The sequence below is a fragment of the Athalia rosae genome, chromosome 1 (genome assembly GCF_917208135.1).
Source record: "Athalia rosae chromosome 1, iyAthRosa1.1, whole genome shotgun sequence".
Classification (NCBI taxonomy): domain Eukaryota; kingdom Metazoa; phylum Arthropoda; class Insecta; order Hymenoptera; family Athaliidae; genus Athalia; species Athalia rosae.
In genome coordinates, this window is record NC_064026.1 from 7,340,669 (window position 1) to 7,367,888 (window position 27,220).

The 27,220-nt window shown below is 39.6% G+C and overlaps 1 protein-coding gene across 3 annotated transcripts in view; it reads right to left on the reverse strand.

Annotated features, from left to right (window-relative positions):
- Positions 1–27,220, reverse strand: part of LOC105685933 (Down syndrome cell adhesion molecule-like protein Dscam2) — a 123,108-nt gene that overhangs the window by 68,445 nt on the left and 27,443 nt on the right. For all 3 annotated transcript variants that reach the window (XM_048653361.1, XM_048653364.1, XM_048653375.1), the window contains exon 3: positions 3,968–4,051. In XM_048653361.1, the coding sequence (XP_048509318.1) occupies positions 3,968–4,007 (40 nt within the window). In that variant the 5' untranslated portion in view covers positions 4,008–4,051. The remainder of the gene's footprint in view (positions 1–3,967; positions 4,052–27,220) is intronic.

Here is a 27,220-nt window from a genome sequence, read left to right on the forward strand (position 1 = left end):
ACATCCATCGCACGATAGTGCAGTAAAATAGAAAAATCACGAAAAACTACATTCCGATATCGACATTGATACAGGGTCAATTTTTTTCAGTCGCTCCGATGCGGAACTTGATGAGAAATGAAATTTCGGTATATCCTTATAGACCCGATTTGGCAAACGAAGATATAGTATAACCACCCCCCATAAAATGAAAAGATGAGTCTATAATGGAGATGTGATAAGATCCCTTGTCGAATCGCATCTCGATAACGGATCGACTGTTTTTTTTTCGTTTTCTCAAGTCGATAATTTGTTATAGTCTAGCATTGTTCCACGTAAACTGTGACATCCAACAATCTTCCGGCCGCCTATCTAATGACACGGATATAAGCGTATCGTTATACGGATCCAATTATGAAATATCAAATATACGTACGTAACATAAGCTCTTGAGGATCAGCAGTACCTACTCTCCCTTATTGTTATTATCTAACTCCGCGTATACCACGTATATATATACGTAGAAATTATGCTTTATGTGGTTCTCCTGCCTTCGTAAACGCAGTATCTTGTAATTGGCTTGGTAAAACAAAGCAACGTTGAATATAATACCACCGGATTCTTCCCAGACTGAATTAATATAATAATGAGTATAAATACTATGAATTAATTTCATATCCGCCAGACCGAATCTGTCCCTTATTCAACTTTTGAGTAATATTTCGGTTTCTTTTGCTAACTCGGAAAAGTCGCGTCCCATATATGCGAGGAGGTCTAATACCGTTACTTATCGACGATACGATACCGTGATTTTTCATGCGGTAGGATATGCCTATTAAGAAAATTCCACTTCGAGAGACAGACGGAAGCGGAGTGATGACACGATATATTTTCTCAAGCGTATTTCGTAATCTCCGAAACCGATCGGACCGGTGAGATACGATACGATACGATACGATACGATACGATACGATACGATATGGGGAAAAGGTTTAGAGGGAGAGGAAAGTTGATAGGATTGCTAAAATCAGGAACAATTCGTTGGTCCGTTGCCAGTTGTAGCAATTGCGAAAATTGTACCGATTGCCGTAATCATTGGAGGAAAAGAGTTCGGGGAATTTCACTCTCCAAATTTTTCACAGACCATGTAGTATGACAAACGCGGTATATGGACAACACTTCGCTGCATGTACATTTAGTATACATAACATATGTGTACATACATACTTGGCACTGTCTACGAAAACTGTATACCTCGGGAGGATATTCCGATAAATTGCCATCGTCTCGCTATTTTCTCCTTTTTTTTTTTCTTTCGGTCGTTCATATTGGGGTAAAAAGAAAAAAAAAAAAAAAAAAATTAGAAATTGATCGATTTCAAGGAATGATGATAAATTTGAATATCAGCTAATTGTAAGTAGACGAATTTAATTAGCACGCAGCTGCACTATTTCGTTTTCATGGCAAACCACAAATATGCGCCCCGATGCTATTAGTCTTATTAGAGCCCTCTCCGCCACCCTTCCACTTCCACCGCACACAACCCCTTTGCCTACCACCCGTCGTTGCCAATTTTGCTGGTGTATCCAAAATCGAAGTTGGCAACTGTCCATTTCCGCTTTCGCACATCGATGTACACGATGGCCATCCATATAGATACCTGTACGTCTATACATCTGCTCTTTCTACCGGTTCGTTCACTCGAAATGGCCATTTTTATTTCTATACACAGATTTGGAATCTATCCTATCCTATTCTTTTTTTTTTTACTTTTCTCCTAATTTCCGTTAGCATATTGCGAATGGAAATCTCCACGAAAATTGCTAAACAGCAGAAAAAAAAAAAAAAGGAAATCCAAACGAAATCCAAGTTCGGAGCGATACGCGTCGCTGGCAGCGATCAGGTATTAATATTTGTTTCCCTCGCGTTGCGAATTGTGTCAAGAAGTTAGACGGTAATTACATCAAGTCGACGGAAGTCCTGACGACAGACGTTTTCAAACAGAAGCATCTGTCCCTTTTGAGAGCCGTGTTACGAGGTAGAAGGGGCGCGAGTATTCGGTGTAGTGATTCTGCGGGCGAACGTCGATTTCTGTAATCTACGCCTCTCCCCCCATGAATCCCACGACTACTGTTTGCGTTCTAATCGTAAGTGTATACCAACGCCCCATAGTGCGGCCCTCAGGACTATGCTTATGGTTATTCACCAGTCCGCAATATCCGATAGCTTTGGGATACGATCATTGCCGTCGATAAATACCAGCTGCAGCAGGACCAACGTTTGACGTCCCGATTCCCTGCGCCATAACAAACTACAGCACAGTGCAAAAGCACCCATAACGATCTACGGTGGTGTTAGCGATAACTTTGGCCAAAATGACAGGGTAGGTAAAGGACCTAAATGCAAGGATTTCGAGCACTGGGTCGTGTCCGGAAATGTCCCAGTATACGGAGCTACAGACCTTTTTCGGTTGGGGTTTGCGCGCTTGATGGCTACTTGAGTGGCTTGAGGCTTGAGTTCGTCAGGTTTGCCGCGTGTAAACGACATGTAGGTGATGAAAATGGCAACTGGGTATTTAGGGGGTGCAATCGATGCGGAAGAAACGAAGAAACTTGAAAAAAAAAACTGACGAAAATTGAATTTTCAAAAATCTTGAAACTTTGAATTATGTGATAGAAAAATATGGATTGATTGAAAAATGATAATATTTATGATTACAATTATGCGCTATGAATGAATATGATTAAAATTGGGTTTTTCATGTCAGCAAATACCCACGTCAATTTTGTGTCAGAGCAGAACATCTGTGTGACGAATATTGAATCTGTCAAAATAACGAAGTTCTCTTGTCATCGTTGCGGCGAACTTCATACTGTGACAGATCGCTTGTCATCATAATCTGACCGATTATTAAAAATCTTCTGTCTTACATTTGTTTCTGGTACAAATTTTTTTAATTATAGAGAGGGATATCGAAAACAGAATCTGGTAGTTTTAGATTTGACCACTGGGTTTGACCCATTTTTTTTTTTTTTTTCACTCCAGTTGAAAGGATATCGTGTTTATCAAATTGAAATCGGCATCAAACGGAACTCCGGTGTAACGAGAATATACCGTTTCTATTTTGATATATTTTTGTTTAATATATGTTCTTGTTTGTTCATCTGTTTTTGATTTCATTTCCAGCTTTTTCCGGATCAGTTTGCCTGTGCTTTTTTTCTATTTTCATTCGAGAGATTTGAGATTTGCGATTCCATTCGTACGGACGCCGGGGCGACAATCACGTTCAACAATCACGGAATCGTGAATGCATACACCTGGGATATTCCACGTCAAAACGGAGACGTTTGAACTCATTTACTGGTCTCCGATTTCCTTTGAAAATATTTTTAAACATAGTTCTTCCAAACCAAAACTTGCGTCTTTGATGAGAGCTCTGATTTAAAAATGCTCCTGCATGGGTATGGATTCTGGCTTGGAAGTATTACGTTTGAAAAAATTTCTAAAGGAAATCGGAGACCAGGAATTCAAAAGTCTTTGTTTTGACAAAGAATCTGTACCCTTCCTGCCTAATAATTAATAGACATTCTATTCATTCATTCAGTGAACTGTATGTGTACAGTTATTTCTGTATTTCTGTAAGCCGTTTATGTTACAGCCACTGTACCGGCGAGTATGCGGAATATCATTCATCGAGGAACAATGTTTGAGCTCATCTCATCACGTAAATTATTCATAGGGGTTTAAATATATAAATTATTGATTCGCAAAAGCAGAGTTAAATTTCTGGGTCAATTATTCACGCGTTTTACGCAGTCATATTACCGACAAAGAGTACAATGTAACTCGAACTTTTTCGCAACGAAAAGGAAAGAGAGCGAGACGACGAGGTCTTTATCATTCTTTCATTTCTAATTTTTCGACTATTCAGATATTGGATTAAAAAATCATCTAATGAAATCATAATTATCATTATCCGTCGACTCACCTGACAGTAAAAGAAGAATAGGTCGCAGGACAAGCTCCATTCCAGCAGTCCGGTCTAAATGTTCAACACATGTCTAGAAGTTTCCTGAAACAAAGAACGATATGAGAAAACTTTTCCTAAATCCTCATGGAAAACTACATTCGGGCAAAAATAATTTTTGAATAACAGCGGACGTCTGGAAATGAGAATTCATGTGATCAGATTTCTCGCTTTTTTCGGTATACAGGGCGGTACGGGAGTTCCGTGGTTCCCTTCTATTTTCATCAACCGATATACCTTCGGGTGATCCCTATTAACTGAAATGAATTTGAGCGAGTCTTGACCCCATTTTTCTAATTACACGTGGGTTCCGTGGGAAAAACGGCGGCTTCTCTCGTGTAACCCAAAGTTGAAGTAATCGCGGTATAAAATTCAGATCTCCCTCGAACCATCGTATAAGCCACATTCATTTTAAACGGTCGTACGTGTATATCTAGTTATAAACACACGGTATAGTAGCTCTGCGGTTATACATAGTAAAGTGTGGAGAGTTAATTAAGTGTAGAGAGTAATATCTAGTTGACAAAAGGTTGCGTAGGTTGCGCTAATACCAGGTCTCTCTAAGTGTAGGGTGTTGATTGTGAATTGCGATGTCAAAAATTACGGCAAAATTACTATCCCATCTTAATCTATATATGCGCTACAAAACTCTGTCATCACGCAGAAAATGATCTTCTCAACAAGTTTCGAAAGATCAGTTTACACAATCTAGGGTATACACGCTGCGAATCGATTTTCTAATTGATCATCTCGTCTTCTCGAGTCGTCGAACAAAGAAGAGTAAAAGCAGAAAAAAAAAGGGATTATTAACTTATCAATTCCGCGACTGTTTTCACTTAATCTTTATATAAACGAGCATGATATTCATTAATCCCTCTCATACAGCATTTGTATCAGTTGGAAAAAATTATTTCCAATGGCCCGCGCCGGATACAAGCTCTCGGAAGTATTTCACGTTTCTTTTTTTTTCCTATTACGTTCGAATTACTCGGTAGAATGCGTCTATGAAATAGAAAATTTCAAAATGGTTCATACCGAGTCAGGGAATCGGAAAGCGCGATACGATTTTCGGATTATAAAAAATTTACGAAGCAGATATATGAAAAGATTCCACCATCAGCAGCTGCTTATACCTACACGCGAATTTTTCAGTACGCTGCACCTATATAGCATAAGTATATGTACACTGAAGGTATTCGCGTATATATATATATATACTTATAGGTGTATATTTACCTACTAGAAATTGTTAAGAGGTGAGGTAGTAGACGAGGCGACAGTTGGCTTTGTTTAAAAATGCAAAGAGTTTCAAATGCTTTGTACGACACAAGTCGGGTAAAGTATCTGTTTGGGGAAGCCTCATTATCGCTGCATTTTATAACTCACCGTTTTATTCTTAACACCAAAAACTTCTCTCCCTATACGGCTCACCAGTCGCTATATAATATAAATGTTTGCCTTCCGCGTGGCGCAAAATTATTGTCGCGATTAAACTGTCAACACCCTTTTTTTGGATTTTAAATTTAAACCGGAATTCGTCACGCGATGCAAAAATTTTATGCAACGCGTTCGATCCGCTTCAACTCTGGAAAATGTAGTAGATGGGCGAAAAGATAGTATTTTCTTTTAGATTTGACGAGAATATAAGATGAGTCGTTGAAAATTTTCGTGCCCCCGACAGTAAGTGGTTACGGATTTTTCTGCACGTGACTTTGTCGCGGACATTTTCCGGTGTTCTGGTAATATCGGGGTTGGTTGGGGTGGTGTACGCGTATACAGGGTATTCCGCACTTGACGCCGGAAGCGCGCCAGCGGCCATTTCTCACAGTGCGGACATCCGTTTCCGTTTCACAATCACCACAAAATACGAACAAAAATCAAACAAAACGCACGGTCTATACTTGCGTTATATATTCGTATACATACTGTATGTACAATACATATATCACGATACGGGGCAAAAAATAGATAAATAAAAACGATAGAAGATATCAGCGCCCGCGGTGACATGAGAATGCACTTTATATTTCACGTGCACCTTGTATCTCTCCCTGTCATTTTGCAACCTCTCAGTTTCATGCAATTTATCCAATCCGCGTTATCCCGCTAGGTTCTTGAAATTCGTAAGCCTATATATTGTTACGTCCGATCGGTTTAGTTTTGTTTGGGATGGATCTTACGTGAACAGGAGAGTGTGTGTCTCGATTTTTTGGGTCCAAGTGCTAGCACTTTTCACCTGGGACTCGAGACCAGTGCAAAGTTGGAAATAGCGGTGGTTAATAATAACACGGGAAATTTGAGGATGATGTTTTACTCGAAGAGGGATTTGGTTTTATATGCTTGTCTCCTCGGATCTGATTTATTGACTTGCTTATAATCGGGAAAATTAGGTTTAAACTCTACTGGAATTTGTCGGGGATAAGAATTATTGGCTGATGCAGAGGTAGAAGGGTTGGGGATTTCGGGGGTATCAGAGGTTGAAGGTAAGTTTTCCGTATTAAAATAACTATCCAAAATAAACTGAGGAATTTCGTTTTGGGGAACTGCAATAGATTGTGAAAGTTGGTTCTGAAGGCGACGTAACTGGACCCTGCGTCCAGCTTTCCTTCTCATGGAATTTTATGTAAAAATCGAATTTACTCGTAAGAATCACTTGGTTCTTGAGATAACTACAGCCGGGTTAAGCGAGTTTCTCAATAGCCGCCTGATTCATAAGGAAAATCTAGAGGAAAACGAACATCAGCCGGTTAAAGCGAGTCCGTTTTGACACAGACTTTTCCTTTTGAATAAATTTGAAATTGGTAAAATTGAAGAATTAATTATTGGAAACAAGGGTGAATTTTGAATGAATACGTGGTTATATTTCCAGAATAAAATATAAAATACAAAATTTATAATATAAAAATACTAACTAACAGTTGATCAAAGGAAAAAACTCAAGTTAGAATCGGGAGTGGAATGAATTGGGGAAGTAAGAATTTTGGAAAGAGTGGAGAATGTATGAGAATAACACCTTGTTCGAATTGGTTTGGAATTGGAGAAGATGGTGCGAACTGCACTGGTGGACTTCCGATTCAACTTTTAGAAAACTAGACTGAAGTTAAGTTTTTGGTGGATGAGTTAAGTGAGTGAGTTTTGTCTGATACTTTTTAGTCTGTGACTGGAACTGTATTACTGAGACTGGAACTGAGACTGGAACTGAGACTATGTAACTGAACTGCGTAACTGAACTGGGCTGTCTGATCTGAATTATTCTTATTCTTATTCTTATTCTGTGAACTAAGATTTTTTAGTTGAGTTCCGGTTTTTATACCAGGATTTTGAGGGCGGTGTTTTGTAAATTCCTACAATTGGTTGGAATTTTCTTTTGGGGTTCTTCCAATCGTGTGTGTTTATCTATTTTGTTCGAAATGTGTAAAATATCCCATTGGTTGAGTTTTTCTCCCACTTGGGCCTGGTTATGCTGGGGTAGTTTTCTGGGGTACAAACACTTGAGTTTTATTACTATCCTCGGGAAATTGTTCGGTTTTTGAAAGTTTACTATTATTTAATGAACAAACTGGATTTTTACCAACTCCGGAATGGAAAATTCTTAGTAAATTTGAATCATTTATTTGTGTTTTGAACGAACCTTCTATCATGTTTTTTACGGATTTTATATTATAAGATTGAAATTTGACTGAATTCTTCCAATTTAACAAGGGTAATGAGTGTCTGATAATGTTTTATTAACGCGGAGACGGTTTAAAATTGTTCATTAGTAAATGTTAAAAATTGGTTCTTAATAATTGAAGCAATATATGAAGCTAATGGAATATTTCGAACTCGGAGTGGTTTACAATATGAAGAAAAGGGTCTTGGCCTGAAAATGTGCGTGCGGACCAGGGATTTGTTTAGACTATTCTAGGGTTTTACGACCGACTCTCCAGATTCCACATCTGCAAGATCTCAGGTTCGAATGGTCATCTCTGGGACCTTTGTTTAGTTAAAACCTAGAGGATATTGAAAATTTTGAATTTAGGAGTCCCGTGGGACGTAACATCTCCCCCCCTGAGTTGAACGTTAGGGGTCTTAAGGATGCCTGGCGTTCATTCAGAAAGTGGAATCTGCGATATCGTATACAGGTTGAACAGAGAAATCTTACAATTAACTAAAGCGAAGTTTTAAACTAATTGTCAATAACATGTATGTAATTGAGTAAGGTTTACAAAAATATTGCGATTAAATAATTAGTAGGTATGTTTACACAAAACGTATAGGTATATGAAATACAAAAGGAACATGAAAGGTTTTATTTATTCATTTTGAAAGTGGGATTATAGTAATATATTTTGAGAAAAGAGGAAGGGAAAAAAAAAGAAAATAAGAAAAGCAAAAGGCAATGATCTTAAATTTTGATGTATGGAACCTGATTCTGAGTTGAATTTGGGAGTGTAGGGGTCTCGATGCAGCTTATTTCTTCAATGTTCAATGGGCAACTGAGGGTATCCACTGTTTTGAGGGGCTGCGTTGGGGGTAGGGTCACATTTTCCTGTTCCCGTTGTGATGGCCGCTGACTCAGGTTCTTCGGGTGCGCTAGGGCTTCCAGGTCGTGGTTTTCCCAGATGTAAGAGCAAGTGGGTTATTATTCTTCTTCTTGCATAGTTACGTGTGAGTGTTTTAATTTATTGGCATGTACAACGCGTGTTGCATTTTTGTGCGAAATTTTTATATTACCACTTGGTAAGACTTCTATAATTTTATGCGGACCACTATACTGGTCCCCGAATTTTCCTTTCTTCGGTTCATTTAGCAGGAATACTTTATCTCCAATTCTGAATTCTTGAGGATTTATTTTTCGATCATAGTACTGCTTGGATTTTTGTTTGGCGTTTATAAGATTTTGACGTGCTAATTTTTGTACAACATTAATTCGTGTCATCATTTGCATTAGATATTCATTGTATGTTGGTAAAGGTTCCTCGTCTTCTATTTCTTCGCTGGAGGGTTGACGTGCTAAATTTCCAAAAACCAGTTCAAATGGCGTGAACTTAGTTCCCTCGTGGACGCTGGTATTATATGAGAACGTAGCCAAATCTAACCATTCGTCCCATTCGCTGTCTTCTTTTACATATTGCTTTAAATATTCGACTAGCACTTGATGTGACCTTTCCAGAGCTCCATTAGCTTGTGGGTAGAAAGCTGTTGTTCTAAACTGTTTTATTTTGAATAGTTTAGCTAAACGTTTCATCAATGTGCTCATAAAATTCGTTCCCTGATCTGTTAACAAAGCTCGAGGTGAACCGAATATACAGATAAATCTCTTAACGAAGGCGTTCGCTACGCAAGAAGCGGTCATACTGACTAAAGGTACAGCTAAGCAAAATTTCGTTAAGTGATCTTGTATTGTCAAAATGTATTTGTTATTATTGTTAGTTAACGGCAGAGGGCCTACTATATCCATGGATATTTTGTCGAAAGCTGTGAGTGGAGTATCTGTTATTATCATAGGTTGCTTTGTCTTGACACGGCATAATTTTTTTAATTGACATTGCAAACAGTGCTGGATAAAATCCTGAACGTCTATCTTCATATTTTTCCAATAAAATCTTTGACGAATTCTAGCGTAGGTTTTCGTAACACCTTTGTGTCCTCCTAATGATGAAGAGTGGGCTTCTTCTATAATATTTTGACGTTGGTTTTCCGATGCATATTGAGTTAATCCCATGCAAACTGTAATTTTTACATCGCAGCCATTAATTGCGGTTTGAAATTCGTCAACTATTCGGTCCCACCTGACCTCATCTATTTTAGGTGTTCTAGCCATTCTTATTGTACCGATTCTAAACCTATCTATCGTTTTCCTCAATGATTTTGCTAAATCTGGGACTATATCTTTGGTAACTATCGTGTCTTCACTTTCTTTGGCTACTAAGGCTAAATGGTATTTAGTTCCTCTTTTGATGATGGATACTTCTCCAATCAGCGGATTTTTGAACTCAGGTAGTTGTTTTTGCTGGGAAAGTAACATCGATCCCTTATCGCATGGTTTACCTGTTCGGGTGATGAAGTATGCGTAATTATCTTTTTCCATGGTTAATTGATCTCGTGAATTTGAAAAATTGTCGTCGGACGTTTTTTCTTGTTGGTTGTTATCTTCTGGGATTTCATTTTCTGACGAGTTACTATCTTCATCGGAATCTTCGTCCGAGAAAAATTTATCTGCGGCTGATTTAGGATTCGGTTCCGTTTCTGAGTCCGAATCGGATTCTGTTGGTGACTCATATAGCGTAGGTAATTTTACGTTCCGTAATCTTGTTCTTCCGTCATTCTCTTCTTCTCCGCTCTCTTCGTCGGCCTCTTCGTCCTCGTTTTCGTACTCATTAGGGTTTGCTACAACTGATTTTGGTATTCGATCAATTAAAGGTCTATCATCCTCTTCAAATGGGTCTTCATCGCTTTGCTGCTCATCTCCGTTATCTTTCGAGTTATGGATGTCAACCTTCGTTTGACGATTAATACATCGTTTCTGGAGTATTTCCTCTCTTGTAAATGGGATTGCATCGGTTTTCGCACTCGTCTTACTTCTAGTTTTCATCGTGACTGTGGGTGATTTTCTAGCTGGTAGTTCTTCTTCTTCAATCATATCTACCTTTTGTGGCGAAGATCCCGTGTATTTGGAAAACGTCGCGTTCGAGTATGTTCCATCGTCGATCATGACTTCATCTGGATCGTTTTGGATCGGTAGTACGCGTCTTTCGGTTGATCCTTCAACAGGGTTTCTTGAAAGTGCGTCGGCGTTGACGTTCGTCTTTCCTGCCTTATAAACTACGGTGTATTCATACTCGGCTAATTTTAACCTCCACCTGATCAAACGTGAGGTTGGATCTTTAACTGAATTTAACCATACTAATGGTCTATGATCTGTCACCAATGTGAAACTTCGGCCATATACATAAGGTCTGAAATATTGCACCGAGTATACTATAGCTAATAATTCCTTTTCTATTGTCGAATAATTTAACTCAGCTCCATTCAGGACTCTAGAGGTGTAAGCTATTGGTGAATCTTTATTTATCGGACCTTGACTTAATATCCCTCCTATAGCGTAACCTGATGCATCTGTAGTTATTAAAAAAGGCTTCGTGAAATCTGGATATTGTAATACTGGTTCCTGACATAATTTTAATTTTAATTGATCAAACGCTGTTTGGTGAGTATCATCCCATTGGAATGGTACATCTTTCTTTAATAAATGACTGAGTGGTTTCGCAATCTTTGAAAACCCTTCTATGAATCTGCGATAATAACCAGCTAGACCAAGGAACTGTTTAATATTCTTTGCATTTTTCGGGCGTGGAAATTCCTTAACTGCTATTATCTTATTCGGATTCGGCTTTACTCCGTCCTCCGAAATTATATGTCCTAGATATGCGACCTCTTTGCGTAGGAATTCGCATTTATCAGGCTGTAGTTGTAAATTTGCTTTCCTGAGCCTATCCATTAATTTTTCGAATTTTATCTCATGTTCTCTCAGGGATCTAGAATATAAAACTATATCGTCTAGGTATACAAATAATTCTACTCCTTGCAAACCTATTAATACCCTATCCATCAGTCTTTGAAAGGTTGCGGGTGCGTTCTTGAGCCCGAATGGCATTCTACTAAATTCGTAGTGTCCGTAAGGTGTCGAGAAAGCAGTCTTGTGGCTATCGTCGCTGTGCATTTTTATTTGATGGAACCCGGACGCGAGATCGAATACTGAAAAGTATTTGGCTCCTCCGAGTTGATCTAAGATCTCTGTGATGTTTGGCAATGGGTAAGCATCTCCTATAGTTTTTTCATTCAATGCTCTAAAGTCTAATACTAATCTCCATCGCTTGTTGCCTTGGGAATCTGGTTTTTTTGGGACTATCCATATAGGTGAATTGTAAGGTGATTCGGAAGATGTTACTATTTCTTTATCTATCAGTTCTTCTACTTGTCGATTAATTTCACCTTTGTGAATAGGTGGAAACCGATACTGTCGCGTGTTCACTGGTCGGTTATCAACTGTGGTGATTCGATGTTGAAGTACTGGAGTGAAATTTAAAGTTTCTCCAGGTATGTAAAAGCGATCGGAATGTTTGATAATGAGTTTTTTCATGCTCTCTTTCTCTTCTGAATTCAAATGTTCGAGTCGTAATAATTCATACAATCTATTTGTTCTTTCTTCATTTTTACTTTGCTCCGTGTTTGAATTTGATAAATGACTTAGCTCTTCTATATTATTATTAGATTTCGATTCTAATTGAAGGTTCAGCGAAGGGTTGGGCTCTCCTGGCTCGGTTTTTGAATTAGATTTAGGATTCAGTGAAGGATTCAGCGAAGGATTCAGCGAAGGATTCAGCGAAGGATTCAGCGAAGGATTCAGCGTACGATTCAGCGTAGGATTCAGCGTAGGATTCAGCGAAGGATTCACTGAAGGATTCAGCGTAGGATTCAGCGAAGGATTCAGCGTACGATTCAGCGTAGGATTCAGTGGAGGATTCAGCGTAGGATTCAGCGAAGGATTCAGCGTACGATTCAGCGTAGGATTCAGCGAAGGATTCAGCGAAGGATTCAGCGTAGGATTCAGCGAAGGATTCAGCGTAGGATTCAGCGAAGGATTCAGCGAAGGATTCAGCGAAGGATTCAGCGTAGGATTCAGCGAAGGATTCAGCGTAGGATTCAGCGAAGGATTCAGCGAAGGATTCAGCGTAGGATTCAGCGAAGGATTCAGCGTACGATTCAGCGTAGGATTCAGCGTAGGATTCAGCGAAGGATTGAGCTTTCTTGGCTCGGATTTTGAATTAGATTTAGGATTCAGTGAAGGATTGAGCTTTCTTGGCTCGGATTTTGAATTAGCATGTTTGTGTAGCGGTTCGGTTTCTGCCTTCTTAGAATCTAACTCGACGCTTATTCTACCTAAGTGAACATCAGCTTTCTCGGAGTTAGCACTTTCTTCAAAAGGCCGGATTGTTAGAGTCGGAATCGCTACGGAAATATCGCGTTCTGTGGTATTTATTGCCCTCATGTATGCTAAACCGTTGACAACCCTAACGACAGCATCACCAGTTATGATACCCTCAGCTTCTATGCGAGGTATATACCCTTCAAGGATCTCCGGATTTGCCACTATAACATGAAAAGGTGTATTTGATCTAGCAGGAAGAATAACGACTTTTCCCGATTCGAATGGTAGTTCAATATCGTCCCATACTAAACAGTTCTTGGCGTAATTGAGATTGGCTCGACATTGGACAAGGAACTCGGATCCCAAAATTCCGTCTTCTTTGATCGGGAAATCATTGTCGACCACGTGAAAAGTAATTTTATAACCTAAGATGTTTATTGTGACAAAACCTAAAGTGGTTACATGATGCTCCGTTATTCCACTAAGTTTCAATATTTCTGTTTCATTTATATACGTATTGGGATCAAGCACTTTCCTTTTCAATAAATTTGGAGCTGCGCCACTATCTATCATGAGGACTGCCGGTAATTTGAATCCACAACTTTGTATTTTGACTGTGGCTATATATCCAGATTGAACTACATTTACTGTGGCGATTTTCGGTTCTCCTCTTTGGTGTTTGCTACGGTTACTGGGCGCGTTTGGGTCATCGAAATACCCGACTCCCCTTGAGCCACGCTCTCTCTCAAGGGTGCAAATCCGTTTCCCTGATTTCTAAATTTTTCGTTTCTACTATTATTGTACATTCTTTTACGACATTCCTCAAGTAAATGACCGGGTGCTTTACAATAGCGACACATTTTCCCTTTGTTTGTCTGAGGATCTTGCCCTTGTTGAACTATCGGATATTTATCTGTTCCTTCTGTACTGGTAGGGGCGTTTGGATATGGCTGATTACTACTGTTCAAAAACTTCCAACAGGTATCTGCCGCATGACCCTTTCTTTTACATAGTTGACAGACCAGGATTTCGGAAACTACTTGGTTAACTCTATTGTGTTCAAAACGACCTGTTTCTCGGTAAGCTTTTTGATTCCGCAAACCCATGCGTGCTAAATTTTCCTTTTCTATTCTAACGGCTTCTGCGATAGTTTCGGCGAAACCTGTGATCGCGGGCATTCGCATCTCGATTTCTGACCTTAGACCATGTTTGAAACAAGAACATGCGTTGATCTCGACTGATTTTTGAAATTCTTCGGTGACAGTTCCGTGTTCATTTTGATATGCGTCCTTAATGCGTTTCGCGAGGATTCGAACGCGGTTTGCATACGATACCACATTTTCGTTGTCTTTCTGAAATATATTACCTAACTTCCCCTGAACTTGGTACACTGTTTCTGCGGGTGCGTACAATTTTTTAATATAATTGATAAAGTCTCCAATTTTCTCAAATCGCGCATCTTGAATTGCAACTCGTGCATTACCCCGAAGTTTATTTCGTGCTAATCTAACTAGGCTACTTTCTGCAGTTGGAGGTAGTAGATCTCTTGCTTCTTCACATCCCTCGATGAATTGTGTCAGCGGAATATTTGTTCCATCGTACACTGGGATAGCTTCTAAGGCGATTTTCATGGATACATAATGATGATCGTCACTTACGGCCATGTTGCCTGTTTTGAGTCTTTCTAAAAGAGATTTATTTTGAACCCTTGAAGGTGTGGCACCGGTTTCTTCGGATGTGCTGGCCTGAAGATCCAGGGGATCTAGTTTTGGTTGATCTTGTTCAATTTCTTTATTAGGTGTTCGATTTATTGGCATTTTATTTGCATAGTTCGAAGTTTTTGCACTTATTTAAGGAATTCACTTAAAATTTTGTTATTATTAACGTTCTATTTCACTTGGTGCACTGTTAACTATCCCACCGCTGCCACCAAAAAATTTTTTTCTGTTACGTCCGATCGGTTTAGTTTTGTTTGGGATGGATCTTACGTGAACAGGAGAGTGTGTGTCTCGATTTTTTGGGTCCAAGTGCTAGCACTTTTCACCTGGGACTCGAGACCAGTGCAAAGTTGGAAATAGCGGTGGTTAATAATAACACGGGAAATTTGAGGATGATGTTTTACTCGAAGAGGGATTTGGTTTTATATGCTTGTCTCCTCGGATCTGATTTATTGACTTGCTTATAATCGGGAAAATTAGGTTTAAACTCTACTGGAATTTGTCGGGGATAAGAATTATTGGCTGATGCAGAGGTAGAAGGGTTGGGGATTTCGGGGGTATCAGAGGTTGAAGGTAAGTTTTCCGTATTAAAATAACTATCCAAAATAAACTGAGGAATTTCGTTTTGGGGAACTGCAATAGATTGTGAAAGTTGGTTCTGAAGGCGACGTAACTGGACCCTGCGTCCAGCTTTCCTTCTCATGGAATTTTATATAAAAATCGAATTTACTCGTAAGAATCACTTGGTTCTTGAGATAACTACAGCCGGGTTAAGCGAGTTTCTCAATAGCCGCCTGATTCATAAGGAAAATCTAGAGGAAAACGAACATCAGCCGGTTAAAGCGAGTCCGTTTTGACACAGACTTTTCCTTTTGAATAAATTTGAAATTGGTAAAATTGAAGAATTAATTATTGGAAACAAGGGTGAATTTTGAATGAATACGTGGTTATATTTCCAGAATAAAATATAAAATACAAAATTTATAATATAAAAATACTAACTAACAGTTGATCAAAGGAAAAAACTCAAGTTAGAATCGGGAGTGGAATGAATTGGGGAAGTAAGAATTTTGGAAAGAGTGGAGAATGTATGAGAATAACACCTTGTTCGAATTGGTTTGGAATTGGAGAAGATGGTGCGAACTGCACTGGTGGACTTCCGATTCAACTTTTAGAAAACTAGACTGAAGTTAAGTTTTTGGTGGATGAGTTAAGTGAGTGAGTTTTGTCTGATACTTTTTAGTCTGTGACTGGAACTGTATTACTGAGACTGGAACTGAGACTGGAACTGAGACTATGTAACTGAACTGCGTAACTGAACTGGGCTGTCTGATCTGAATTATTCTTATTCTTATTCTTATTCTGTGAACTAAGATTTTTTAGTTGAGTTCCGGTTTTTATACCAGGATTTTGAGGGCGGTGTTTTGTAAATTCCTACAATTGGTTGGAATTTTCTTTTGGGGTTCTTCCAATCGTGTGTGTTTATCTATTTTGTTCGAAATGTGTAAAATATCCCATTGGTTGAGTTTTTCTCCCACTTGGGCCTGGTTATGCTGGGGTAGTTTTCTGGGGTACAAACACTTGAGTTTTATTACTATCCTCGGGAAATTGTTCGGTTTTTGAAAGTTTACTATTATTTAATGAACAAACTGGATTTTTACCAACTCCGGAATGGAAAATTCTTAGTAAATTTGAATCATTTATTTGTGTTTTGAACGAACCTTCTATCATGTTTTTTACGGATTTTATATTATAAGATTGAAATTTGACTGAATTCTTCCAATTTAACAAGGGTAATGAGTGTCTGATAATGTTTTATTAACGCGGAGACGGTTTAAAATTGTTCATTAGTAAATGTTAAAAATTGGTTCTTAATAATTGAAGCAATATATGAAGCTAATGGAATATTTCGAACTCGGAGTGGTTTACAATATGAAGAAAAGGGTCTTGGCCTGAAAATGTGCGTGCGGACCAGGGATTTGTTTAGACTATTCTAGGGTTTTACGACCGACTCTCCAGATTCCACATCTGCAAGATCTCAGGTTCGAATGGTCATCTCTGGGACCTTTGTTTAGTTAAAACCTAGAGGATATTGAAAATTTTGAATTTAGGAGTCCCGTGGGACGTAACAATATATACGATCTGGATGAGAAAATACACAGCGTTCCAATAATATGAAATTTCATCTTTTGATCTCCACGTAAAGAGATATGAGGAAAACCATGGAGCTGAAAAATCGCGTACGACGATCTCCGAACGAATCAACGCCGGCTCAGCTAGATTATAATACGTATGAATATACAGAGGGTGAGTTTCGACGTGCGACCCCCGTCTTCTTTTTTTTTTCAAAACTCATATCTTCGCACGACTTTTCCCCTCCTTGTTTTATCTTATTTTTTCCCCTCTCCGCCGAGGTGCGTTTTTTTTCCTCGTCGGGTCCGCCACCCCGTTCGACCGTTCGCGGGGTCTGCCACTTGCGAATCTCCCCGTGGAATAAGAATCCCCTAACTCGAGTTTAATTCACCCGATTATCATACCGACCGAGCGAATGAGCTTGGATAAGGACGCGGATAAGCTAGCGGGAATGAGAGAACGAGGGGGAGCTAAGAAAATGGGTGGAAAAGGAAAGGAAAGGAAAGGAAAAGAAGAGGGGAGGGCGAGGGGAAGAGGACATGATAAATAGACGATGATCACCGTGCGGAAAATCTCTCGACACAAAGACTTTAATTAAACATTTACTTTCACGAATTCCTTGAACCGCTCGCGGATTCTTAGTTCAATCAGTATCAGACTAAACAGCAGCTCGTACTCTCCAAACCTCAACCCCGATCATTACGCCACCGCCGTGGAATTCGCGTGATTGCAAAAACAAACCGAATCCCACGAGCTATCCTTACATGCGCAAATCTTCAAAAGGATTTCGCAAAATTACGTTATTGTAGGGTACAGCGAGGTGATTGATTGAGTGCCCGCCGCGCTGTACATGCAATTCAAAATGATCTTCAACGGAAAACCAATTTAATTAACATTCTAATAATTCAGTTCTCGATATGACGATTGGGAAATGTAATTTCTTCGAACACCAGAAAAGTGATGTTCACTTAAGCTAACTATGGATTCAAGTTTTTTCCATTTCTTTTGTCATCGCCATCAACTTTGAATGTATACATTTTTTTTTTTTTTTATCTCCCACCATCAAGTCATTCGACACGATGCGGAGTAGGGTAGATCGTTGAGGTTTAATTGCTTGTATATGAAAACAACGCGTAAATTGTGGGTTTTGAATGGGAGTTCGACTCGATTTGTAGGAATGAAAATGGAGAGAAAAAAAAAAAAAATCAGAAGATCTCCACCGGGTGAATCGGGAAAAGCAGACGACTATAATAACGACGAGTAGGTACCCCACAGCGTCGCGACGTACCGGCACGAGAACGAGAGAGACAGAGGAGGAGGGCAGAGGGGCAAAAGGGGGAGGGCGTCGCCTGGATAAAGTTATGCATTATGATTCGCCCGAGCTCACCCCATCTAATGACGCACTTGTTGCATGAGTTTCCGGCAGAAGTATTGGCCGTCTTAGAGCGTTCACCTTGGAGATGAGATAACGCGATTTGCGTGCGCGGTTTTGCGCGATGCAAATTGTTATACATATACATACATATACGTATACGCTTATCGCGAATGTATTACCTCGACAATGCTCCAGCTGATTGTGGAAAGTATTGTACATCTCGACACAATCGTTAACGATCGAGTTCGCCGATATATACGATACGCCGATTTTTTATCGATTTTCTTGTAGCCCAACATCGAGGTACGCCCTCCAGCTATTATATGAAATGGTAATGCGATAATGCTAAACAGCATAAAAGCGGACGACGAGGATGACTGAAGATTTAGAGACGATTCTTGCGAATATAGCTGCGGAAATCTAATTTGGCGGCAGACATCGTTCAACAAAATTATTTACACATTCGTATTTTCCACCCGCATCGAATGATGAATAAAAATAATTCGATGCCCGTAAAAATCGTGACCTCCGGTCATAATTCGCCTGATTCACGTGCATAAAACTCTCTAATACGATGAACTCAATTGTTTGAAAATATAATCCATCTGAACACAGTTTTAGATTATAGAAAGTAACAGTGCGAGTTAGTCGTCTGGATTGTTCGCTTCCTCTGAATGACCGATATTAGTACCGGCCGAGAAGCAGCTGGGCTATAACTGCCGTTATCTGTCGTGAAACTAACTTGACTCCTACATAATTTCATTATCCTCGCGCATAATAACGTTGTTATACATATCAGTGGCTTCGTGTCAAGCCGTCACTCTTGGATTTAATTCGATTAAAGGTTTGATACGAAGATCGCGACCTTAACTCGATTCTTCGAAACTTTTTGCACAGCTGAATCACGATACTGTACATAGATTTGCACCGTACAGAAACTGAATTATACAGAAATCCGAATGATTTCTTTAATTCTAATTGAATTGAACTGAAAATTTTTTCGTAAACCAGAAGACTTTTTTCAAAAATTCATTTGGTAGATAATGTATTTCGTACAGCTATAACCGGTGCGTATCTCTGTGTATATGTATACACATATATTCGGTGAACGTAAGGCGTATTCCGTGAAAGATCTTATTCGTCGATATATGTATGGGGTAGGTAGTGAATCATTCGGAACGTTCGATGTCGAGACAAACGGCGGAAGATGTCGGATTTCTTTTCCTCTTTTCTTCTTCCATTTCATTTTATTTTTTACTCCTCTCTTTTATCCGTGAGAAAAAAAAAAAAAATACGGCAGAGGAGTAGATCTCCGAGTTTTTCTGCTAATATAGAAATATGAGCGTAGTCTATACGCCAAAGCAGTAGCAGTGCCAGTGGCTCGGAGCAGTGGAGATACAGAATGATGTATTGGGGCGGTTTCAACCCTCCGACGTTACGTATACTACGGAGAGAACACCGTCCTCGCGGAAGCCCAGAAATTACAAATAACCGACTGCACTGATTAAAATTGATCACGGCGTATCACCTCAAACGCCCAAAGCCAACATTTCTGTATTAGATATGGGTACATTTATTTTTTACATTCGTTCGCAAGGATATAAAAACCCACGTTTCCCTCTCGTAAAAATACATTAACTATTCGTCCTCGACACGGGTGTGTTCAAAATTTCAACAGATTCGACCGTCGGATTATCAGATCCTTGCTGAAATATCAAACGGTAAAAAAAGAGAATATCTTTGAATCCGATACGGAGAATATATTTGCGAAAAATCGCGTAGACGCTGTATATTTCCGATTTATATTCATTCGTAACATTTTTCGAAAGTCCGGCTCTCCTTGGTAACGCTAAAAAAGAAATTCTTTCCTATTTTCAGTTGGACGTATATAAATCGTTTTCGAAATCGAAATCCCCATTTAATTTCTCCCCCGACCGCGATGATTCCGGTCCGAGCTCGAGTGGCTCATATACAGCCGTGCGGATGTGTCGGGCTATTTTTACGTCATATGAAATAGGTGATATCGAAACTCGTCTGACCGATGACGTCGACGGGGTGCGACGGAGGCGGACGCGCGACGTGTAGGTGAGATCGTTGATGGCGTGTAGCGTGGAGGACGGCGACGGCGATGGCGACGGGACCGTCGGTCAATCAGAATTTTAAATCAACGGTCGCGGATATTTGCCTGAAAAGCTTTCAACCTGTAAATTATTCATGGATTTTGGCGAACGTTCGCGGGCTACGAACCGAATTGAGGGACACTGAAAAAACAGATTGGAGCCGATCGCGCCGCGCCGCGCCGCGCCGCACCACCTGCCTTATTTTTTGTGCGAACTGCACCCGGACCGCACGTTCGCACGCATGTGCGTGTGATTTCAAGGAGCGAGCTACATATTTCGCCTCAAAGTATCCCGGATTTCCATTTATGCCCTACCCACACGTAATTGTAACAAATTGACCAAATAAAATCTACATATATTAACGTGCTGACGGTGCCTCTGTTCGTTTCTCAATTTATCGAGCAACAAGGATGAATTTAAAAAATGAAAACAATTTATTACGTTCGATTTACGTCCGAATAAACGAACACTGCCGACGTAGTTATCGTACTAATGAATTTCCTCTGTAGCCTCTGAGGCGAAATTGAAGCGTTATTAATTGAGAAGCGGATATCTATGACGTTGTAGAAAATTAGATTAGGTATGGGAAAAAATAGAGATGGACGGAATATCTGTGTATGGTACAACATATTTGATGAACAAGTCCGCGAATGAAGCTTTGTAACTTCTGGGCTGTCAAGAACGGTAATCACTGTAACTAATTGCTCGCGTTTTATCTGGATTCCAGTGAGCCGCAGAAATATTTGTACGTGCATATTTTCGAGGAAAAAGTCAGAGCGTGGACATATTGTGCGATCACGTTAACTTTTCCGATAAGTATTTGGGAGAGGAGCTATCGAAAATTTGTAAAAAAAAGGTGTAAGGACGTGATATATTTCCAATCTATACGAGACGTAACGTATGTCCATTAGAGTTTTTCGGAAAAAACTTTTTTCTTTTTGGAAACAAGCGCAAAAGTTTCGTTTGGACTCGAAAAGATGGGAGTTCAAATTTCAGCTCTTAATATTAATATTTACATGTCCTTCATCGCATTTATTTATTTCCCATAGAATTAAAGTGAGAAACTGTTGTTTATTGCTTTCGAATTTTGTTACTCGAATTCAGCGAGTATAGTAGAAAGCGAGAAAATGAGAAAATGAGAATTGTATTTAGTAACGACGCTGCAGGGCGCGGTGAACATTGAATGTCGATTTTTAATCCCCTTCTTCCTCAACCCTCCCGAAACGCACCTACATTCTTACTCCATTTTTATCTACGTCATTTTTAATTTTCACTCTCGATCGATCATCTCACCGCGTTTTATCCGTAGAGAAGGAAGGACGTTTTTAATTTTGAAAAACGCTGCGAACGGAGATTCTATATTCATTTGTTAATTACCGTTTCATTTCATTTTTGCGACGTATTGTTTTTTTACTCTCTAATATCTATTTTTATTCACGGTTCAGGTAGGAATTAAACTGAAATTTTTCACGTGCGATTGTGACAAAGTTAAAGGTAGACCGGGATAGAAATGGAAGGACGTTATATATCGTCCGTTCGTAAGTTCGATAAAATATAGTATAATACCCCATCTAAAAAGCCATTTAATTAGCACCCGTTAACGAGAATGCAGTGGATGTGAGAAAGTTTTTAGAAATGAAAAACAATGGCAGGGCACTCGCTCCGAATCGGTGTGCTACCGTGAGAGAAAAAGGGATTTTCCGATCCGGCGCTCGCAGCGTTTCATAAAAATATCCTGATCCTCCAATAGCTACGTTGAAATATTACGACCAGTCTCACTATATGTAGTCGTTGACGGACGACCATCGACTACGCTATACTTATGTACTTACAGGTATTGCGCACTGCGGAGGATAGCCCAACACCTACAGCGTCCGAGGGTTTTGAGGAAGAGGAAATTGAAAAAATTACATTAACGAAGCGCGTATTCTGGTGGCTACATTAATTACAAAAAAATACGACTTGGTATTCGATGCAAGCGCGAATGACAGATCTTCATTTAATTGAATAAATTTCGTAACCGAATTGTCTTTGGAGAAATACCTTTCGGCTGAGGAGATGAGTAAGGATTAGAGTAAAGCGCGGGCTCCTTCTAATACCTGTACAATAGGGTGGGTTGAAAAAATTTTTTTTTTCTCGTCAAAAATCATAGGAAACATCTAAAAATTGTCGATAGTGATTGTTTTTCACTCGTTCACTGTTCAAAATTTTTTTCCTATTATTTTTGTAATTCATGTATAAAATCGAAGAATGACATGCTATTTTTTTGACTTGAAATTGAAGTTGAGTCGGGGAGCCCGAGCTTTGCTGGAGTCAGGTAGCCACGGGCGCGCGGTTTGTTGTGGGGCGTCACCTCTGCTCAGCCCCGAAGGTGAAGTCTCACAACAAAGCGCTACGCTGCTGGCTACGCTGACTCCAGCAAAGCTCGGGCTCCTCGTACCTCGTAGACCGAGGAATTCGAATATTTCGACCCATGGATGGATTGCAACGAATCAAAGTGGGTCTACGACTACAACCAATCGATGTCTTGGAATTTTTCTGCTCCCAACAGCGACTAATTGATGATTACTCGATCGATTGCATGAGTAGATGATTTTGGCTTTTAGATTTGGATTCCTGAGCTGATTATATGTGAGATTATCCTCGAAAAGCCAAAAAAAAAATCGATTTTCGGGCCAAAAGTAAAGTAGTTGAGAAATTGATTGTATTACACTTTTCTTACGTATTTTGACCTCAGGAATTCGAATCTGGAAGAAAAATTGATCTATCTCTAAAATTGACCGAGTTATCGCCAATTTTCGACTTTTTGGGGTCAAAAATAAAAAATTGATTTTTTAGTCTATCTTAATGTAATTTGAGCTCAAGAATCCGAATCCGAAAGAAAAAATGAGCTATCTGCAAAAATGACCGAGTTATCCCCAATTTTTCGCATTTTTCACCACAAAAACGGAGATATCTCGAAGGGAAAAAATCGTAGCTCAATTTACTTAACGGATTCGTGTTCCTGAGGTCAAAATACATAAGAAAAGTGCCATACGATCAATTTTAAAAAATAAAAATTTTTGGTCAAAATTTGAGATTTTTCCAAGGGGTACCCCTTGCGATTTTTTCAAATTTTGGCCAAAAATTTTTATTTTTTAAAATTGATCGTATGGCACTTTTCTTATGTATTTTGACCTCAGGAACACGAATCCGTTAAGTAAATTGAGCTACGATTTTTTCCCTTCGAGATATCTCCGTTTTTGTGGTGAAAAATGCGAAAAAATGGGGATAACTCGGTCATTTTTGCAGATAGATCAATTTAACTTTCGGATTCGGATTCCTGAGCTCAAATCACATTAGGATAGATTAAGAAATCAATTTTTTATTTTTGACCCCAAAAAGCTGAAAATTGGCGATAACTCGGTTAATTTTAGAGATAGATTAATTTTTCTTCCAGATTCGGATTCCTGAGATCAAAATACGTAAGAAAAGCATAATAAACTCAATTAAAAAACTGATTTATTTTTTGCTGAAAAATCGAATTTATTTTTGGTTCTTCAAGAGTAATCTCACATATAATCAGTTGAGGAATCCAAATCTGAAAGCCAAAATCATCTACTCGTGCAATCGATGGAGTAATCATTGGGTGGAAAAACTTTTTTTCAACCCACCCTACTGTACAACCTGTCGGATGGCTACCGAAATTGAGAAGCCATCGGTACAAGGAATCGAATTTTTGTCTAGAAAAAAATCGGAATTGCGTATACTTGGATATTTATAAAGCGGTAATCCCCGAATTAGGGTGCATCGAGAACATCGTAGGACGTTTCCATCATTCGACTATACACATAAAGGCGTATACGTATAAGTTCCCGGGCACTCAGCTGATAATCCGAGCACTCCAGGGAGTGGGCGACTAACGGCTCAATGCAACCGGAGGAGATTTAACCCCCTTCGGCAAAAAGAAAAAGGGATATGATCGTTCAATTCCGTCGGAAAAAAAATGAAAATTCTACTTATCCCGGTTGCAGCGAGTCCGTATCATCCATTCATCGCGGCGAAAATGATATTTCCCCGGACTCCGTGCCGTTGTTGGAAATGAGAATTTTTTTCTGTTTTTCCTCGCTTCTCTCTTCTTATTTTTTTTATCGCAGAATACGGATTATATTTGAATATTCGAACGGTGTGCGAGATCCACGACGCCGCGATACGTAGTATACGTACATTGAACATCCACCGAGCAGATCCATGATGGGATTGCGAAACGGGCTAAATATAACTTCTGTCAAAAGACCCCGAACGGGTTACACGTGGCGTCACGTCTTTCGTATATTCAAATATGAATCACGAATGTAACAGACATTGTACCCTTGTACGTAGTTATGCCGGATGAATTTAATATCAACATTTAGACGGTTCGGTTGTAACGAGTACATCCGAATTTACGAAACTTTGATTATTCGCGTCCAGATTTTATCCGGAGAATATATTTTCATTAAACAAATCAAATGCAGCTCGAAAAGTTCTACCGTTATTCGACGAATATTTTTGTTTTTGGCCCAGTAGAGACCCAATCGTACATACATCCGAAAATTCGTATATTTTACTTGAAAACGGTGTTAGGGATGAAAACGTGGAGCGATTCAAAGTTCTTTATAACTTTTTCGAAGTTAGTTTGCACACTCGAGTCATCAAAGATGTTTGTCCCGGCTTATCAAAGGACGGTAAACATCATCCAGTTATTTACTCGTCGACGTTCAGAATTAGAGTACAATTGAACTACGACGATTTCGAGAAACTGGATGAATTCTGGTAGATGAGGAGATAAACTCGCACCCCTTGCCTCGTCTGCTTCGTTATATTAACATGGAAACGTGAATGGCGATATACCTATGGATACGTCGAGGGGGTTGTTCGCGCACACGTGGGAAACGTTGAGAGGCCGGTAAACACGTGGTGGGATTTACGTATTTCTGGCATAACGTCGCGATGTGTGTTACTGCGTAATGAATAGCGCATAAATCTTTGCGGCTCCTTTTATCCCTCGCTCGGCGGGAGTTTTCATTCGCTTCTATTCGCGAATAAATGCTCAGGAAATTTCACCCCCCCTTCGCATCTGTACGGCAATTATATCGCAACCATTTCGACAATCCTTCTCCAATTGTACGTTCGCGCGTTTCCTCGCTTGAACGAAACACGACTTGCGATCGACAATTTTAACAATACATATCGCTGCAGTCTCTGGATAAAATAATTATGATTATCGTTGGTAGTTCATAAATGTTTCGCCTGTCCTATATATCAGAATGACGAAATGACGAGTGGAACTTAACGAGTTTGATGTATCGAGTGAATTTTTTTTAACAGAAATTTATTTTTTGTTTTCCTTTCTTACTATCGCATCTGCGGATTTGCGAGTCGAGAACTTCGAGAGTGAATATATTGGAGCTTTATACCCGCGATCTTCGAGTTTCTCATATACCTACTTGTAAAAACTGTACTGTATATTATTCCGCGTCATTGAACGTCGAGTTGCTCGAGAGAGTATTGAGAAGTGAAGTTTTCAGATATGAGTTTCTATACTCGGATCAATTGGTGAATTGAATTGAATTTCACGTGTATATCCGTCTACGTTGTACACAGCCATCAAATATATCTGTACAGTGGCTCATAGAAATTTTACGCGGCGTATACCAACAGCAGATCGTCAAAGTCGGTCGAAAGCTGGATCGCCGAAAAGCATTAACGTTGCAGTGACGGCAAAATTGCATTTCGTTGAAATGGCGGCTGCAAAGTATAGGTTTCAGGAGCGAGCGGCAGGGATTATGTGTCGAAGCGCAAACGTGTGCACCCGTACGTACGTAGACACACGTAAACAGTAGGTGGCATACACGTATTTGAATAAACGAAGCAAATCGAAAATCCTGCATATGCATAATATTCGTGCAAATGACGCGGTGTGTCACCTGTGACCCGAAGTTATTTCGGGAAAAAAACTAGAAACAAAAATGTGCAGCTGAATCGCGTTTCCTACCACCCCGCGTGACCTACGGTATATAAGGTAACCGAATTACCCAAACCCTACCGTACGGAACTCCATAGTTCCGGAGAGGCCATCATAAGCTGATTAATTATTCGCGTTTTAATCAACGCAGGCTTGTCAGCTACGCGCAACTGGACACTAACTACGCATAGATAGTGTTACTAGGCTTTTCATCCGACCCGTGCAGCGTCGCGTGGCCCGCACGTACGTTGTCCAAACGCGCGCTATACATATGTATACGTTTTCGTTTTACCAAGTAATTACCAACCTAGGTAAAAATCATTAGCGTTCCTGATTAATGAAAAATTAATGAGCTACAGAAAAAAAAAATTCATCTTCAATACCATTTCGAGTGTACAGGTTGAGAAGAATAAAAAAGCTGCTTGTAATTGTTTTCCATTTTGTTTTACAGTCAATGATTTTTCAGGGAGCGTTTAATGATTCCTATTCACCGTCAACCCCTGAGTGGTTCGATAGAAGAGCTATGTAGAGTATTTAAGGTCGGTTGAGTACAAAAAAAAACCGCATATCTGAAAAAAACCAAAACGAGGCGGCAACGACATGGCACGTCCCAAAGGTAAACTTTAATTTCCGGCCAGATAGATTCAAACCACTTAAAGCCCGAGAATTCACAATCCGCGCGGCGTACCCTGAAGTTGAAATGAAGTCTTACCCTCGATTAAGTGTCGAAATCGAGCGCGATGTACAAAGTAGCTGTACGTATACCACCTACTAGAATTGCCCCGAAACTCGTTATTGGAAAAATCTAAAATCAAGGAAAACGCCTCCGCTTCGAATGGGAAAAACTTTCGCATATATTACAGGTGAGTCGTAACTTTTACACGTATAGAGTCCGCTGCATACGGACACCCTATGCACCCTAGGTCGTGGTTCAGTGACCCAAATCGGGACTTATAAGTTCAATATCT